At 36.9% G+C, this 16,673-nt stretch overlaps 1 protein-coding gene across 1 annotated transcript in view; it reads right to left on the bottom strand.

Annotated features, from left to right (window-relative positions):
- Window positions 1–2,347: 2,347 nt before the first annotated feature.
- Window positions 2,348–16,673, bottom strand: part of LOC110696711 — an 81,647-nt gene continuing 67,321 nt past the window's right edge. The window contains exons 2-5 of the mRNA XM_021874065.1: window positions 4,523–4,844; window positions 3,614–4,282; window positions 2,400–3,550; window positions 2,348–2,356 (exon numbers count right to left, since the gene is read on the bottom strand). Of these exons, the coding sequence (XP_021729757.1) occupies window positions 2,348–2,356; window positions 2,400–3,550; window positions 3,614–4,282; window positions 4,523–4,844 (2,151 nt within the window). The remainder of the gene's footprint in view (window positions 2,357–2,399; window positions 3,551–3,613; window positions 4,283–4,522; window positions 4,845–16,673) is intronic.

Below are 16,673 nucleotides of genomic sequence, written 5' to 3' on the forward strand. Positions count from 1 at the left end.
CGGATGGGTTGCTTCGTATTCGCCATTGTACTGACTCACTATCAATTGTGAATCAGAACAGGCGTCTATTTTTCTTGCCCCTGCCGCCTTGCACATGCGGATCCCGGCTAGTAAAGCTTCATATTCTGCCTCATTGTTTGAAGCCTGAAAACTGAAGCGTAGAGCATACTCGAACCTGTCGCCCTCTGGAGATTGACATACGACGCCTGCTCCACAACCATTTGAAGTAGAGCTTCCGTCCACATATACCTTCCAGACTTGGTCTGGAACTTGAAAGTCAGGAGGACGAGTCATCTCTACAATAAAGTCAGCAAAGGCTTGCCCCTTCACTGCTTTTCTAGGCTCGAAAGTAACTTCGAGGCTTTGTATTTCTATGGCCCATTTGATCATTCGTCCTGACGACTCCATGATGGTAAGGGGCCGCTTGATTGGTTGGTCGGTATACACGACGACTGCATGTGCCAAAAAGTAGGGCTTCAATTTTTTGACAGCCATGAAGAGTGCAAGACCAAATTTCTCCACTAGGGGATACCTCAACTCGGCATTTTTCAGTACGTGACTGACAAAGTAGACCGGGAGCTGACAGCCGTCCCTTTCAGCAAGGAGCACAGCGCTTAACGCATGATTAGAGACGGCCAGGTACATGTAGAGATCCTCTTTGGGCAAAGGGCTGACCAGCCTCGGCAAGGAATGCAAGTGAACTTTTAATTTCTGGAAGGCGGCCTCAGCATCCGGCCCCCATTCAAACCTTGCCTTTTTCTTAATTGCCTGGAAAAAGTATAGGCATTTGTCGCCTGATCGGCTTAGGAATCTCCCCAAGGCCGCCAGACAACCTGTTAACTTCTGAACCTCTCGGATGGTACGAGGCGACTGCATGTCAATGACCGCCTGCACCTTCTCAGGGTTCGCCTCTATTCCTCTCTGATTGATAAGGAATCCGAGAAATTTCCCAGACTCAACTCCAAATACACATTTCTTGGGATTGAGCATGACATGGTGCCGCCTGAGTGTGGCGAAAGTTTCTCGGAGGTCCGTCGGATGATCTTTCTGAAGTTTAGTCTTGACAATCATATCATCAATATATGCCTCGACGTTTCTCCCAATCTGATCAAAAAACACAGTGTTTATCATTCGTTGGAAGGTAGCCGGGGCATTCTTAAGACCAAACGGCATGACCGTATAACAGTATAACCCCTGATCAGTGACGAAGGCCGTATTCTCCTGATCTTTCTTCCATAAGGGAATTTGATGGAAACCAGAATAGGCGTCCATAAAACTCATCAAGGCATGGCCGGCTGTTGAGTCGACCAGATTATCAATTTTAGGCAGAGGGTAACTGTCTTTGGGGCACGTGATGTGGATTTGAACCCCTTAACTTAATAAAGAATCTAAAATCACACAAGTAACACAAGCCCTTCGAATTTCCTAAGAAAATCGAACAACTTAAGAATAACGAACCGGATATGACTTTGAAAACGACCACTCCTGGAACGAATTCAACGCCTCTCAAATTACCTAGACCACTCCTGGAACTAAGTACTTTGATGAACAAAACTTAGACTACTCCTAGAACTAAGAATTGAACGTTCTAATTATCAAAACAACTCCTTGAATTGAAAACTAGCAAAAGAATTTGTAAGCAATTAAGCAAAACAAACAATAAACTTGTATTGAATTTTCTGGTTTTGGTTGTGTATCCAAAGCCACGAAAAATCCCTTATTTATAGACTAAACTAACTATTCCTAAGTCTATTCGAACTAGGAAAAAAAACCCTAGCCTTGATCCCCAAGTATCCTAGATAGAATAGGAAAACCAATTCTAATGGAACTAGGAAACTAGTAATAAGACTAGTTCTAATTAAACTAAAACTTCTTAAAACAATTCCTAATTGACTTAGAAATTATTTTAAACTAAAATAACAGAAATTAAGAAGATTCCTAATTGCTTAAACCAAGAAAAACCCTTTCAAGTGAAAGGTAAAAACTTGCAAGCAAAAACTCTAGAAAAAACTAAGTTAGGAAAATCTTTCTTTTCGTACTGCCGCCGAACCACCGTCTCACGCGCTGCCATCATCGACACGCGCCCCACCAACGTGTAGCTGGACTCAGGCCGGAGCTAGGGAGCCGGCGCGTGGCACCTAGATCGGCGCGTCGCCGCCGCTGCTGTCGTTGGAACCTAACTGGTCCTTGACTTTTTCTTCAATGGCTGCGCATGTTAACCATTCTTGATTCTTTACTCCAAGCTCGAACCCTATTGGCCTTAAAACCAATATGATTGGCTCTTCAAAAGAATTTCCCTCTTGATCCACATCATTCTCCCCCTCTTCAAAAGAATTTGTCCTCAAATTCACATCATCTAGGTAAGGAGTCAAATCACCAACATTAAAAGTAGCACTTACATTACCATATTCGCTTGGTAAATCAAGTTTGTAAGCACTATCACCATAAACTTCCAAAACCTCAAAAGGGCCGTCAGCTCTAGGCATGAGCTTGTTCTTCCTTTTGTTTGGAAATCTTTCCTTCCTTAAGTGTAACCAAACAAGATCTCCCGGCTTGAATGTAGGTTGCTTGCGCTTTTTGTTTGACCTTTCTTTGTAGACGTTATTCATCTTCTCAATCCTTACTTTAACTTGTTCACATGTCCTCTTAAAAACTTCAAGCCGTTTCTTAGCATCAATATGTTCAATATTATCTCGACTATAGACTAATATATCATCAAGGTAAACGACAATGAACTTATTTAAGAAGGGTCTAAGTACCTCGTTCATGAGCCTCATGAATGAACTTGGCGCATTGCATAGCCCAAAGGGCATGACCATCCATTCATATAATCCTTGCTTAGTTTTGAAAGCAGTCTTCCATTCATCTCCTTCTCTAATTCGCATTTGATGGTAGCCACTTCTAAGATCGATCTTGGAAAATATGATAGAACCATGTAACTCATCAAGCATATCTTCTAGTCGTGGCATAGGAAATCGATACTTGATAGTAATGTTGTTGACCGCTCTTGAATCAATACACATTCTCCATGTACCATCTTTCTTTGGAACTAGTAAAGCTGGAACCGCACAAGGGCTCATGCTTTCACGAACATAGCCTCTTTCAATCAATTCCTCTATTTGTCTTTGAAGCTCTTGGGAAGCCGTAGGATCGCACCTATAGGCTGGTTTATTAGGTAGAGGAGCTCCGGGAATAAGATCAATAGCATGCTCTATTCCACGCAAAGGAGGTAGACCTTTAGGAAGTTCCTCTGGGAACACATCCTTAAATTCATCTAGCAACTCTTCTATGTGCATGTTTGTTGAGGAACTTGTGGATTTCGCCTCTTTTATCACTAAGGCAAAGACCGTGGCTCCCTTTTCTACTTCACTCTCAAGTTCCTTAGCATTCAAAAAGAAATTCGGCACTTGCTTCTCTTTATCTTTGGTATGACCGTAGCTTGAATTAGGGGGTAGAGGATTGAGTTTGAACCTTTTGTTTCCTATTTTGACCGAATAAGTATTTGCCTCACCATCATGTGTAACTTGACGATCAAATTGCCAAGGTCTCCCTAAAAGAAGGTGACAAGCACTCATAGGAATAATATCACACCATAACTTTTCTTTGTATTTGCCAATGGAAAAGCTTACTAAGGCTTGTTTCTTCACATGAAGTCCCTTAGAATCATCAAGCCAACTCAACTTGTAAGGATTCTCATGTACTCTTGTTGGAAGGTTGAGCTTAGTAACCATCTCTGTGGACGCCACATTGGTACATGAACCACTATCAATGATCACCTTGCATGATCTATCTCCTACTTTGCAACGAGTATGGAATAAGTTTTCACGTTGAGATTTGTTAGGGTTTGCTTCGGCATGGAGGATCTTCCTTAACACAAGCACTTGTTCATCATCTTCGGGATCAATCTCATCGTTCTCTTCCTCACTACTTGTTGCCTTAGTTTCGGATTCCTCATCGTCACACCCAAAAACTATGTGTTTCTCTTCTTCTACTTGTTGTTCGTATTGTCTTATTGTGAGAGCTTTCTTGGAAGGACATTGATCCGACCTATGTCCCTTTCCTTGACATTTGAAACACCTAATTCGGGATTCGAACTCTTCTTTAGATATCTTAACAAATTTCTTTTCTCCACTTGTTGAGCTTTCTCCCTTAGACTCGTAGGAACTCGGTTTAAAAGGCTTGAAAGTTTTGCTTGTTTTGGTCTCTTGTGAGAACTTGGTACCAAAACTCTTTGTACTTGTGCTCTTCTTATCTTCGAGCCAATGACTTTCAATTTTTAAAGCTAGTTTGCACACATCATTGAATGACTCATAAGTACTCAATTCAATCTTCTTAGCAATAGGTCGATTAAGACCCTTAAGGAATCGAGCAATCCGCAATGGTTCTTTCTCCTCCAAATCACAAAGAGAGGTTAGTTTATCAAATTCAGCAATATATTCATTAACACTCTTAGTATCTTGTGTCAACATAGTGAGTTTCACATATAGAATTTGTTCGAAATCATGTGGAAGGTATTTAGAACGCATCTTCTTCTTCAAAACTGTCCATGTCTTGATCTTATCCTTCCCTGCTCTAGCACGTCGAGTCTTTAAATTATCGAACCAAATTCCCGCATTCTTAGTGAGTCGTATATAAGCAATTTTGAAACGTTGAGAATCATCAAAACCTTTATAATCTGAAATTTTCTCTAAGTGTCTCGCCCACTCAAGAAAATCTTCGGGGCTTCCTAGACCCGTAAAATCATCAAGCTTGATACCTTTATCATCGATCTTATTCTTATTATGAGTGTCATCATCACTACTAGAAGCATCACTATCACTATCATGCCGTTTTTTCTTCTTTTTCTTTTTATCAAGCAATAATTGTGAAAAAGCATTAAAACGTGCCTCCGTATTATCTTGCAATCTTGCAAATTCATCCATGAGTTTGCTCAAAGCTTCCTCCATAATTATAAGACAAAAAAAAGACTTAAAAGAACCCTTATCCACACAGGTATATCCCACAAAAATCGCAACACAACTTGGAACAAAATCGCACACAACGAGCAGTAAGTATTAAATCGGACCAAAACTGACACAGTTTCGGAAAACAGTCCAGTTTAATAGCAAACGAACTCGAAAAATTCCGAAATTTCACAGGCTGAAATTAGACAAAATTTCACCCAAAATCAAAAAAAGAATCACCTGAAAAGACCTTGTAACGAAGGAGAACGAGCCTTCTGAAGTTGACAGAAAAACTGGTTATCCGAGAACAAGTGCGATTTGATGAACGAATTGTTGAACGATCAAAAACCCCTGAAATCTGATACCAATTTGATGTGGATTTGAACCCCTTAACTTAATAAAGAATCTAAAATCACACAAGTAACACAAGCCCTTCGAATTTCCTAAGAAAATCGAACAACTTAAGAATAACGAACCGGATATGACTTTGAAAACGACCACTCCTGGAACGAATTCAACGCCTCTCAAATTACCTAGACCACTCCTGGAACTAAGTACTTTGATGAACAAAACTTAGACTACTCCTAGAACTAAGAATTGAACGTTCTAATTATCAAAACAACTCCTTGAATTGAAAACTAGCAAAAGAATTTGTAAGCAATTAAGCAAAACAAACAATAAACTTGTATTGAATTTTCTGGTTTTGGTTGTGTATCCAAAGCCACGAAAAATCCCTTATTTATAGACTAAACTAACTATTCCTAAGTCTATTCGAACTAGGAAAAAAAACCCTAGCCTTGATCCCCAAGTATCCTAGATAGAATAGGAAAACCAATTCTAATGGAACTAGGAAACTAGTAATAAGACTAGTTCTAATTAAACTAAAACTTCTTAAAACAATTCCTAATTGACTTAGAAATTATTTTAAACTAAAATAACAGAAATTAAGAAGATTCCTAATTGCTTAAACCAAGAAAAAACCCTTTCAAGTGAAAGGTAAAAACTTGCAAGCAAAAACTCTAGAAAAAACTAAGTTAGGAAAATCTTTCTTTTCGTACTGCCGCCGAACCACCGTCTCACGCGCTGCCATCATCGACACGCGCCCCACCAACGTGTAGCTGGACTCAGGCCGGAGCTAGGGAGCCGGCGCGTGGCACCCAGATCGGCGCGTCGCCGCCGCTGCTGTCGTTGGAACCTAACTGGTCCTTGACTTTTTCTTCAATGGCTGCGCATGTTAACCATTCTTGATTCTTTACTCCAAGCTCGAACCCTATTGGCCTTAAAACCAATATGATTGGCTCTTCAAAAGAATTTCCCTCTTGATCCACAGTAACACAAGCCCTTCGAATTTCCTAAGAAAATCGAACAACTTAAGAATAACGAACCGGATATGACTTTGAAAACGACCACTCCTGGAACGAATTCAACGCCTCTCAAATTACCTAGACCACTCCTGGAACTAAGTACTTTGATGAACAAAACTTAGACTACTCCTAGAACTAAGAATTGAACGTTCTAATTATCAAAACAACTCCTTGAATTGAAAACTAGCAAAAGAATTTGTAAGCAATTAAGCAAAACAAACAATAAACTTGTATTGAATTTTCTGGTTTTGGTTGTGTATCCAAAGCCACGAAAAATCCCTTATTTATAGACTAAACTAACTATTCCTAAGTCTATTCGAACTAGGAAAAAAAACCCTAGCCTTGATCCCCAAGTATCCTAGATAGAATAGGAAAACCAATTCTAATGGAACTAGGAAACTAGTAATAAGACTAGTTCTAATTAAACTAAAACTTCTTAAAACAATTCCTAATTGACTTAGAAATTATTTTAAACTAAAATAACAGAAATTAAGAAGATTCCTAATTGCTTAAACCAAGAAAAACCCTTTCAAGTGAAAGGTAAAAACTTGCAAGCAAAAACTCTAGAAAAAACTAAGTTAGGAAAATCTTTCTTTTCGTACTGCCGCCGAACCACCGTCTCACGCGCTGCCATCATCGACACGCGCCCCACCAACGTGTAGCTGGACTCAGGCCGGAGCTAGGGAGCCGGCGCGTGGCACCCAGATCGGCGCGTCGCCGCCGCTGCTGTCGTTGGAACCTAACTGGTCCTTGACTTTTTCTTCAATGGCTGCGCATGTTAACCATTCTTGATTCTTTACTCCAAGCTCGAACCCTATTGGCCTTAAAACCAATATGATTGGCTCTTCAAAAGAATTTCCCTCTTGATCCACAGTAACACAAGCCCTTCGAATTTCCTAAGAAAATCGAACAACTTAAGAATAACGAACCGGATATGACTTTGAAAACGACCACTCCTGGAACGAATTCAACGCCTCTCAAATTACCTAGACCACTCCTGGAACTAAGTACTTTGATGAACAAAACTTAGACTACTCCTAGAACTAAGAATTGAACGTTCTAATTATCAAAACAACTCCTTGAATTGAAAACTAGCAAAAGAATTTGTAAGCAATTAAGCAAAACAAACAATAAACTTGTATTGAATTTTCTGGTTTTGGTTGTGTATCCAAAGCCACGAAAAATCCCTTATTTATAGACTAAACTAACTATTCCTAAGTCTATTCGAACTAGGAAAAAAAACCCTAGCCTTGATCCCCAAGTATCCTAGATAGAATAGGAAAACCAATTCTAATGGAACTAGGAAACTAGTAATAAGACTAGTTCTAATTAAACTAAAACTTCTTAAAACAATTCCTAATTGACTTAGAAATTATTTTAAACTAAAATAACAGAAATTAAGAAGATTCCTAGTTGCAACCCAGTCTGGGAAGTAACATTGCCGAATGAACCCTGCATCAAGTAATTTTTTAACTTCGGCGGCTGCCGCCTGACTTCTTTCTTCGCCATGGTTCCGCTTCTTTTGCCGTACCGGCTTCTTTTTCGGATCCACAGCGAGTTTATGTACTGCCAGATCAGGACTAATGCCTGGCATTTCATGGACTTCAAATGCAAAGATGTCCTTGTATTCTTTCAATAGATTGTGAAAGTCGTCACCAAGGTTTCTCAGAGCAGTCGTCCCAACTTTGACTGTTCGGTCAGGACGTGAGTCGTCTAAGATCAGGTCCGCATGCTCACCAACCGGCTGAGGGCGGAACTCATCCGGCCGCTCCTCTGCCAATGATTGCTATTTTCTTGCTTTTCTTGCGGACTCTGTCTGGGACGCCTTTCTCTTTTTGTCGCCTGTTTCTTGAACAGGCGCACTCTCCTTGACATTGTCAAGGTCTGTTTTTTCTCCACTTGACCCAGTGGCCATAACAGTGGGCTTGACATCCGAGAGATAGCACTCTCGGGCCGTCCTCTGATCTCCCCTTAGGGAGCCGACTGTTCCATTATCCCTCTCAAACTTAAGCAGCATAAGAGACGGGATTATAACAGCCTTGGAATTATTCAGGGTTGGTCGACCCAGAATCATGTTGTAGGCCGAGAGTTCCTCTACTACTAGGAACCGGACTACCATGTGTCGTCCTTCCCCTTTTTCGCCCAGGCGAATGGGTAAATATACTCGTCCCAGTGGGTGGACGACTCCTCCTCAAAACCCTATTAAAGGGTGGGAGGACGGATGTATGCAGTCCGTCTGATATTTCAGTTTTGACAGACATTTGCTGCTGATGAGATCTGAGGAGCTCCCGGTATCTATGAGGATTCGGCCAACTCTTTGGTTGGCCACTTTACATTCAATAACGAGAGGGTCGTCATGCGGCCCCCTTACCCCTCCTAGATCCTCTTCAGTGATGACAATCTCAGGAAATGTATATTTGGACGGCCGTTCTTGGTGAACGGAATTTACATCTAACCGCCTTATATTATCTTTGTTGCCCCTAATAGTGGGGCCGCCTCCTGAGAAGCCGCCTGCAATGGTGTAGACGACTGCATCATCTGTATCGGAACTGTCGGCCTGTTGATTCTTTTTGGCCGACTGCTTTTTTGAGGAAGTGTTCCCCGTAGATTTCTTGACATATGTGTCAAGATCACCTTGCTCAGCCAAGCGGTCTAGGTACCGCATGAGACTGATGCAGTCATTGGTGTGATGACCAACGTCATCATGATAAGCACAGATTTTGTCTTGGTTCCGGTTGTTTGCAGAACCCTTCATGGGGACCGGCTTCTCAATTGAGAACCGTCCCTTTATTTCTTTTAGGATAAACTGGTTATCCTTGTTAAACACATACTTTGGGGAGTATGGTTTGAATTCTTTTTTCTTTTTCTGGGCCGGCTGTTTAGAGGAATCAACCGCCCAGACCTCTTTTCTTTTCTCATCTTTGTTAGACGACTGTTTCTGTCGTCCTTCTCTTTTGTCGAACCTTTTTCCGTCCGACTGTTTTATCGTACACAGATCAGTCGCCTGTATATAGGCTTCTGCTTCAATCAAGGCCTCTTGAAGAGTCGCCACCCTTTTTCGAACTAAATCAAATTTGAAGGTAGACCCGTCTTTGAGACCTCTAAAAAAGTCAGTATAAGCTACCTCATCCGGTAACCCTTGAATCTGTATTCTCATCAGGTTGAACCGCCTGATGTAAGAACGAAGCCCCTCCTTCTCGCCCTGCTGAATTGTTCCCAAATTAAGGGTCGTTTTCTTCGCAGGGATGTTCATGGCGAAGTTGGAGGCAAATAAGTAAGCAAGCGTCCTGAAGCTGTTTACACAACCAGTCGGCAGGTTGCCGAACCATTGCTGTGCGATTCCCTTGAGAGTCGATGGGAAACACTTGCACCAAGTGGGATCATCCAACCCTTGAAGGTACATCAGGTTGGTGAATTCCATCAGATGGTCTTCTGGATTAGTAGTGCCGTCATAGGCGCCTACTAGTACATTTTTTACTTTGGCCGGCTGAGCGGCTTCAGTAATTTCCTTGGAGAAGGCCGACGGTTGTTCACCTAGTCTAAGCAACCGTAGCTGCCAGTCCATAGGTTGGACGTTTTTTGCTGCAGGTCCACCAAATGGAGGTGGCTGCATAAAATACTGTTGTTGCGGCACAAATGGTAAGTTTGGTACCGCCTGGGCGCTATGAAAGCCGGACTGACGGGAGGTGCCGCCTGACTGACTCTCATGGTACGACCGAGTATGCCTCATCGAGGCATTTCGCAAACTGTCTTGAAAATTTGAAGTAGAAGCCGACTCTGACAATCGGTCACTCTTCTTCTGCTCTAGCAGTAGCCGAGCATCTGTGAACGTTTGCTTTGACCCGTCCGCCTGAATATGACGAACCGGTTTCCTATTTCCCGTAGGATAACGGAATTTTGTGAAATCAAGAGCAAGTGGCTCCCGCTTCTTGGATTTAGGATGAGGAGTCGCCTCTCGCCCTTGAACTGGCTTCCTCTTTAGTGAAGTGGAAGGTTTTTTGGCCGACTGCTCTTTGACTGAAGCAGGCGGCTTTTTGTTGATCAACTCTTGAATCTCTCCCTTAAAGTCCCTCATGAAGGTCATGAGTTCGTTCCTTGTGATGGGAGCAGACCCATCAGTCGGCTGTTGCCGAGCAAGCGGTGCGCCTGCTGGCTCGCTTCCTGTATGAAGATGCTCCCGTTCCCTCCTTTCGGTATGACGGGTACGTCGGGCCCTTAGGGTCCCGTCTGGAGCTGTATGAGTTTCAACTTCAAATTCACTTTCGGTGTCATGGTCCGACTGAACTTGAGGGTCGTTTAGGGGACGCCTCTCTTCAGGAGTCGGTGCAGACTTGGATGCCATCTCTGAAGTACTCTCCCCACAGACGGCGCCAAATGTTTCGGGGTTTTCTGATGTCCTGCGGGAGAGTTACAATTCAGAGACTGGAACCAGACGCCTGTACCTGCAAAATAACGGAGACTCCTGAGAGCTCCGCCTCCAACGGTCAAGTTAGTACCTGATTAAGGAGTAATTAATACGGAAATTAAAGTAATAAGACCTCTCTAGGTGAGAGTATTTAATGTTGGTAATCTGCTTTGTTAGCGAGATTAGCCGGTTATTAGTGTTCCGTAATGTTTCTGTTCTTCTCTGTTCTCTTGATTTCTTGATCGCTTAATTAATGAGGATTAATTAAGTATTTATAGTCTTGAGAAGCGTGCCACTCTCTAGGTTTAGGGTAAACCTAGGGCTGACCGGGCCTATAGACAGGATTGGGCCTTGTTGGCCGGTTTTCCCATTTGGCATGGGTGGACACGTGGCGTGCCTCGATTGGTCCGTAGAGGACGTATATGTGATTGACACGTGGCAGGCTCCTATTGGCCTTCGTGAAGGACACGTGGCGGAACCTGGTTGGTCCACTTGTCAGACGGTGATTGGTGGATAAAAATCCCCTAATCAAAACACATTCAAAACAAGCAAATTGTATTTAAAGAAAGTCAAACACATTCAAATAAAGCTTTCGAATCAAGTGAAAGTCAAATACATTCTACAAAGCTAATTGAAACAAATGAAAGTCAAACACATTCAAACAAAGCTATTTGAATCAAATGAAAGTCAAATACATTCTACTAAGCTAATTGAATCAAATGAAAGTCAAACACATTCAAACAAAGCTATTTGAATCAAATGAGAGTCAAATACATTAAAACAAAGCTAATTAAATCAAATAAAGGTCTAATACATTCTACAAAGCTAATTGAATTAAATTAAAGTCAAACACATTCAAACAAAGCTAATTGAATCAAATGAAAGTCAAACACATTCAAACAAAGCTAATTGAATCAAATGAAAGTCAAGCACATTCAAACAAAGCTATTTTAATCGAATGAAAGTCAATTACATTCAACAAAGCTAATTGAATCAAATGAAAGTCAAACACATTCAAACAAAGCTAATTGAATCAGATGACATTCAAGCACATTCAAACAAAGCTATTTTAATCAAATGAAAGTCAAATACATTCTACAAAGCTAATTGAATCAAATGAAAGTCAAACACATTCAAACAAAGCTATTTGAATCAAATGAAAGTCAAACACATTCAAACAAAGCTATTTGAATCAAATGAGAGTCAAATACATTAAAACAAAGCCAATTAAATCAAATAAAAGTCTAATACATTCTACAAAGCTAATTGAATTAAATTAAAGTCAAACACATTCAAACAAAGCTAATTGAATCAAATGAAAGTCAAACACATTCAAACAAAGATTTCGAATCAAATGATAGTCAAATACATTCTACAAAGCTAATTGAATCAAATGAAAGTCAAACACATTCAAATAAAGCTATTTCAATCAAATGAAAGTCAAATACATTCTACAAAGCTAATTGAATCAAATGAAAGTCAAACATATTCAAATAAAGCTATTTGAATCAAATGATAGTCAAATAAATTTAAACAAAGCTAATTAAATCAAATAAAAGTAAAATACATTCTACAAAGCTAATTGAATCAAATAAAAGTTAAACACATTCAAACAAAGCCGTTTAAATCAAATGAAAGTCAAACACATTCAAAAAAATCTTTTTAATTTAAATGAAAGTCAAACACATTCAAACAAAGCTATATAAATCAAATGAAAGTGAAATGCATTCTACAAAGCAAATTGAATTAAATGAAATTCAAACACATTCAAACAAAGCTATTTGAATCAAATGACAGTAAAATACATTCTACAAAGCTATTTGAATCAAATGAAAGTCAAATACATTCTACAAAGCTAATTGAATCAAATGAAAGTCAAAGACATTCAAACAAAGCTAATTGAATCAAATGAAAGTCAAAGACATTCAAACAAAGCTAATTGAATCAAATGAAAGTCAAACACATTCAAAAAAGCTAATTGAAACAAATGAAAGTCAAACAAATTCAAAACAATGCCTTTTAAATTAAATGAAAGTCAAACACATTCAAACAAAGCTATATAAATCAAATGAAAGTGAAATGCAATCTACAAAGCAAATTGAATCAAATGAAAGTCAAACACATTCAAACAAAGCTATTTTAATAAAATGAATGTCAAATACATTCTACAAAGCTAATTGAATCAAATGAAAGTCAAACACATTCAAATAAAGCTATTTGAATCAAATGAAAGTCAAATACATTCTACAAAGCTAATTGAATCAAATGAAAGTCAAACACATTCAAACAAAGCTAATTAAATCAACTAAAAGTCAAATACATTCTACAAAGATAATTGAATCATATAAAAGTCAAATATATTCAAACAAAGCTAATTGAATCAAATGGAAGTCAAATACATTCTACAAAGCTAATTGAATTAAATTAAAGTCTAACACATTCAAAACAAGCTAATTGAATTTAACGAAAGTCAAACAAATTCAAATAAAGCTTTCGAATCAAGTGAAAGTCAAATACATTCTATAAAGCTAATTGAAACAAATGAAAGTTAAACACATTCAAACAAAGCTATTTGAATCAAATGAAAGTCAAATACATTCTACTAAGCTAATTGAATCAAATGAAAGTCAAACACATTCAAACAAAGCTATTTGAATCAAATGACAGTCATTTACATTCTACAAAGCTAATTGTATCAAATGAAAGTCAAACACATTCAAACAAAGCTATTTGAATCAAATGAAAGTGAAATGCATTCTACAAAGCTAATTGAATCAAATGAAAGTGAAACACATTCAAACAAAGCTAATTGAATCAAATGAAAGTCATACACATTCAAATAAAGCTATTTGAATCAAATGAAAGTCAAATACGTTCTACAAAGCTAATTGTATCAAATGAAAGTCAAACACAAGCAAATAAAGCTATTTGAGTCAAATAAAAGTCAAACACATTCAAACAAAGTTGTTTAAATTAAATGAAGATGAAATGTATTCTTCAAAGCTAATTGAATCAAATTAAAGTTAAACGCATTCAAACAAAGCTATTTTAATCAAAAGAAAGTCAAACACATTCAAACAAAGCTAATTGAATCAAATGAAAGTCAAATACATTCAACAAAGCTAATTGAATCAAATGAAAGTCAAACACATTCAAACAAAGCTAATTGAATCAAATGAAAGTCAAGCACATTCAAACAAAGGTATTTTAATCGAATGAAAGTCAATTACATTCTACAAAGCTAATTGAATCAAATGAAAGTCAAACACATTCAAACAAAGCTATTTGAATCAAATGAAAGTCAAACACATTCAAACAAAGCTATTTGAATCAAATGAGAGTCAAATACATTAAAACAAAGCCAATTAAATCAAATAAAAGTCTAATACATTCTACAAAGCTAATTGAATTAAATTAAAGTCAAACACATTCAAACAAAGCTAATTGAATCAAATGAAAGTCAAACACATTCAAACAAAGATTTCGAATCATATGAAAGTCAAATACATTCTACAAAGCTCATTGAATCAAATGAAAGTCAAACACATTCAAACAAAGCTATTTTAATAAAATGAATGTCAAATACATTCTACAAAGCTAATTGAATCAAATGAAAGTCAAACACATTAAAATAAAGCTATTTGAATCAAATGAAAGTCAAATACATTCTACAAAGCTAATTGAATCAAATGAAAGTCAAACACATTCAAACAAAGCTAATTAAATCAAATAAAAGTCAAATACATTCTACAAAGCTAATTGAATCATATAAAAGTCAAATACATTCAAACAAAGCTAATTGAATCAAATGGAAGTCAAATACATTCTACAAAGCTAATTGAATTAAATTAAAGTCAAACACATTCAAAACAAGCTAATTGAATTTAACGAAAGTCAAACACATTCAAATAAAGCTTTCGAATCAAGTGAAAGTCAAATACATTCTACAAAGCAAATTAAAACAAATGAAAGTCAAACACATTCAAACAAAGCTATTTGAATCAAATGAAAGTCAAATACATTCTACTAAGCTAATTGAATCAAATGAAAGTCAAACACATTCAAACAAAGCTATTTGAATTAAATGACAGTCATTTACATTCTACAAAGCTAATTGTATCAAATGAAAGAAAAACACATTCAAACAAAGCTATTTGAATCAAATGAAAGTGAAATGCATTCTACAAAGCTAATTGAATCAAATGAAAGTGAAACACATTCAAACAAAGCTAATTGAATCAAATGAAAGTCAAACACATTCAAATAATGCTATTTGAATCAAATGAAAGTCAAATATGTTCTACAAAGCTAATTATATCAAATGAAAGTCAAACGCAATCAAATAAAGCTATTTGAGTCAAATGAAAGTCAAACACATTCAAACAAAGTTGTTTAAATTAAATGAAAGTGAAATGTATTCTTCAAAGCTAATTGAATCAAATGAAAGTTACAACGCATTCAAACAAAGCTATTTGAATCAAATGAAAGTCAAACACATTCAAAACAAAGCTAATTGAATCAAATGAAAGTCAAATACATTCAACAAAGCTAATTGCAATCAAATGAAAGTCAAACACATTCAAAACAAAGCTAATTGAATCAAATGAAAGTCAAGCACATTCAAACAAAGCTATTTTAATCGAATGAAAGTCAATTACATTCTACAAAAGCTAATTGAATCAAATGAAAGTCAAACACATTCAAACAAAGCTAATTAAATCAAACAACAAGAAGTTAAATACATTCTACAAAGCTAATTGAATCAATATAAATATCAAATACATTTTAAACAAAGCTAATTAAATCAAAATAAAAGTATAAATACATTCTACAAAGCTAATTTGAATTAAATTCAAAGTCAAAACCACATTCAAACAAAGCTAATTTGAATCAAATGAAAGTCAAACACATTCAAACAAAGATTTCGAATCAAATAAAGTAAAAAAAAAAAAAAAAATAAATGAAAGTCAAATACATTCTACAAAGCTAATTGAATCAAATGAAAGTCAAACACATTCAAACAAAGCTATTTTAATAAAAATTGAATGTCAAAATACATTCTACAAAGCTAATTGAATCAAATGAAAGTCAAACACATTAAAATAAAGCTATTTGAATCAAATGAAAGTCAAATACATTCTACAAAGCTAATTGAATCAAATGAAAGTCAAACACATTCAAACAAAGCTAATTAAATCACATAAAAGTCAAATACATTCTACAAAGCTAATTGAATCATATAAAAGTCAAATACATTCAAACAAAGCTAATTGAATCAAATGGAAGTCAAATACATTCTACAAAGCTAATTGAATTAAATTAAAGTCAAACACATTCAAAACAAGCTAATTGAATTTAACGAAAGTCAAACACATTCAAATAAAGCTTTCGAATCAAGTGAAAGTCAAATACATTCTACAAAGCTAATTGAAACGAATGAAAGTCAAACACATTCAAACAAAGCTATTTGAATCAAATGAAAGTCAAATACATTCTATTAAGCTAATTGAATCAAATGAAAGTCAAACACATTCAAACAAAGCTATTTGAATCAAATGACAGTCATTTAAATTCTACAAAGCTAATTGTATCAAATGAAAGAAAAAACACATTCAAACAAAGCTATTTGAATCAAATGAAAGTGAAATGCATTCTACAAAGCTAATTGAATCAAATGAAAGTGAAACACATTCAAACAAAGCTAATTGAATCAAATGAAAGTCAAACACATTCAAATAAAGCTATTTGAATCAAATGAAAGTCAAATACGTTCTACAAAGCTAATTGTATCAAATGAAAGTCAAACGCAATCAAATAAAGCTATTTGAGTCAAATGAAAGTCAAAACACATTCAAACAAAGTTGTTTAAATTAAATGAAAGTGAAATGTATTCTTCAAAGCTAATTGAATCAAATGAAAGTTTAAACGCATTCAAACAAAGCTATTTGAATCAAATGAAAG

Source organism: Chenopodium quinoa, unplaced genomic scaffold, assembly GCF_001683475.1.
Source record: "Chenopodium quinoa cultivar QQ74 unplaced genomic scaffold, ASM168347v1, whole genome shotgun sequence".
NCBI lineage: Eukaryota > Viridiplantae > Streptophyta > Magnoliopsida > Caryophyllales > Amaranthaceae > Chenopodium > Chenopodium quinoa.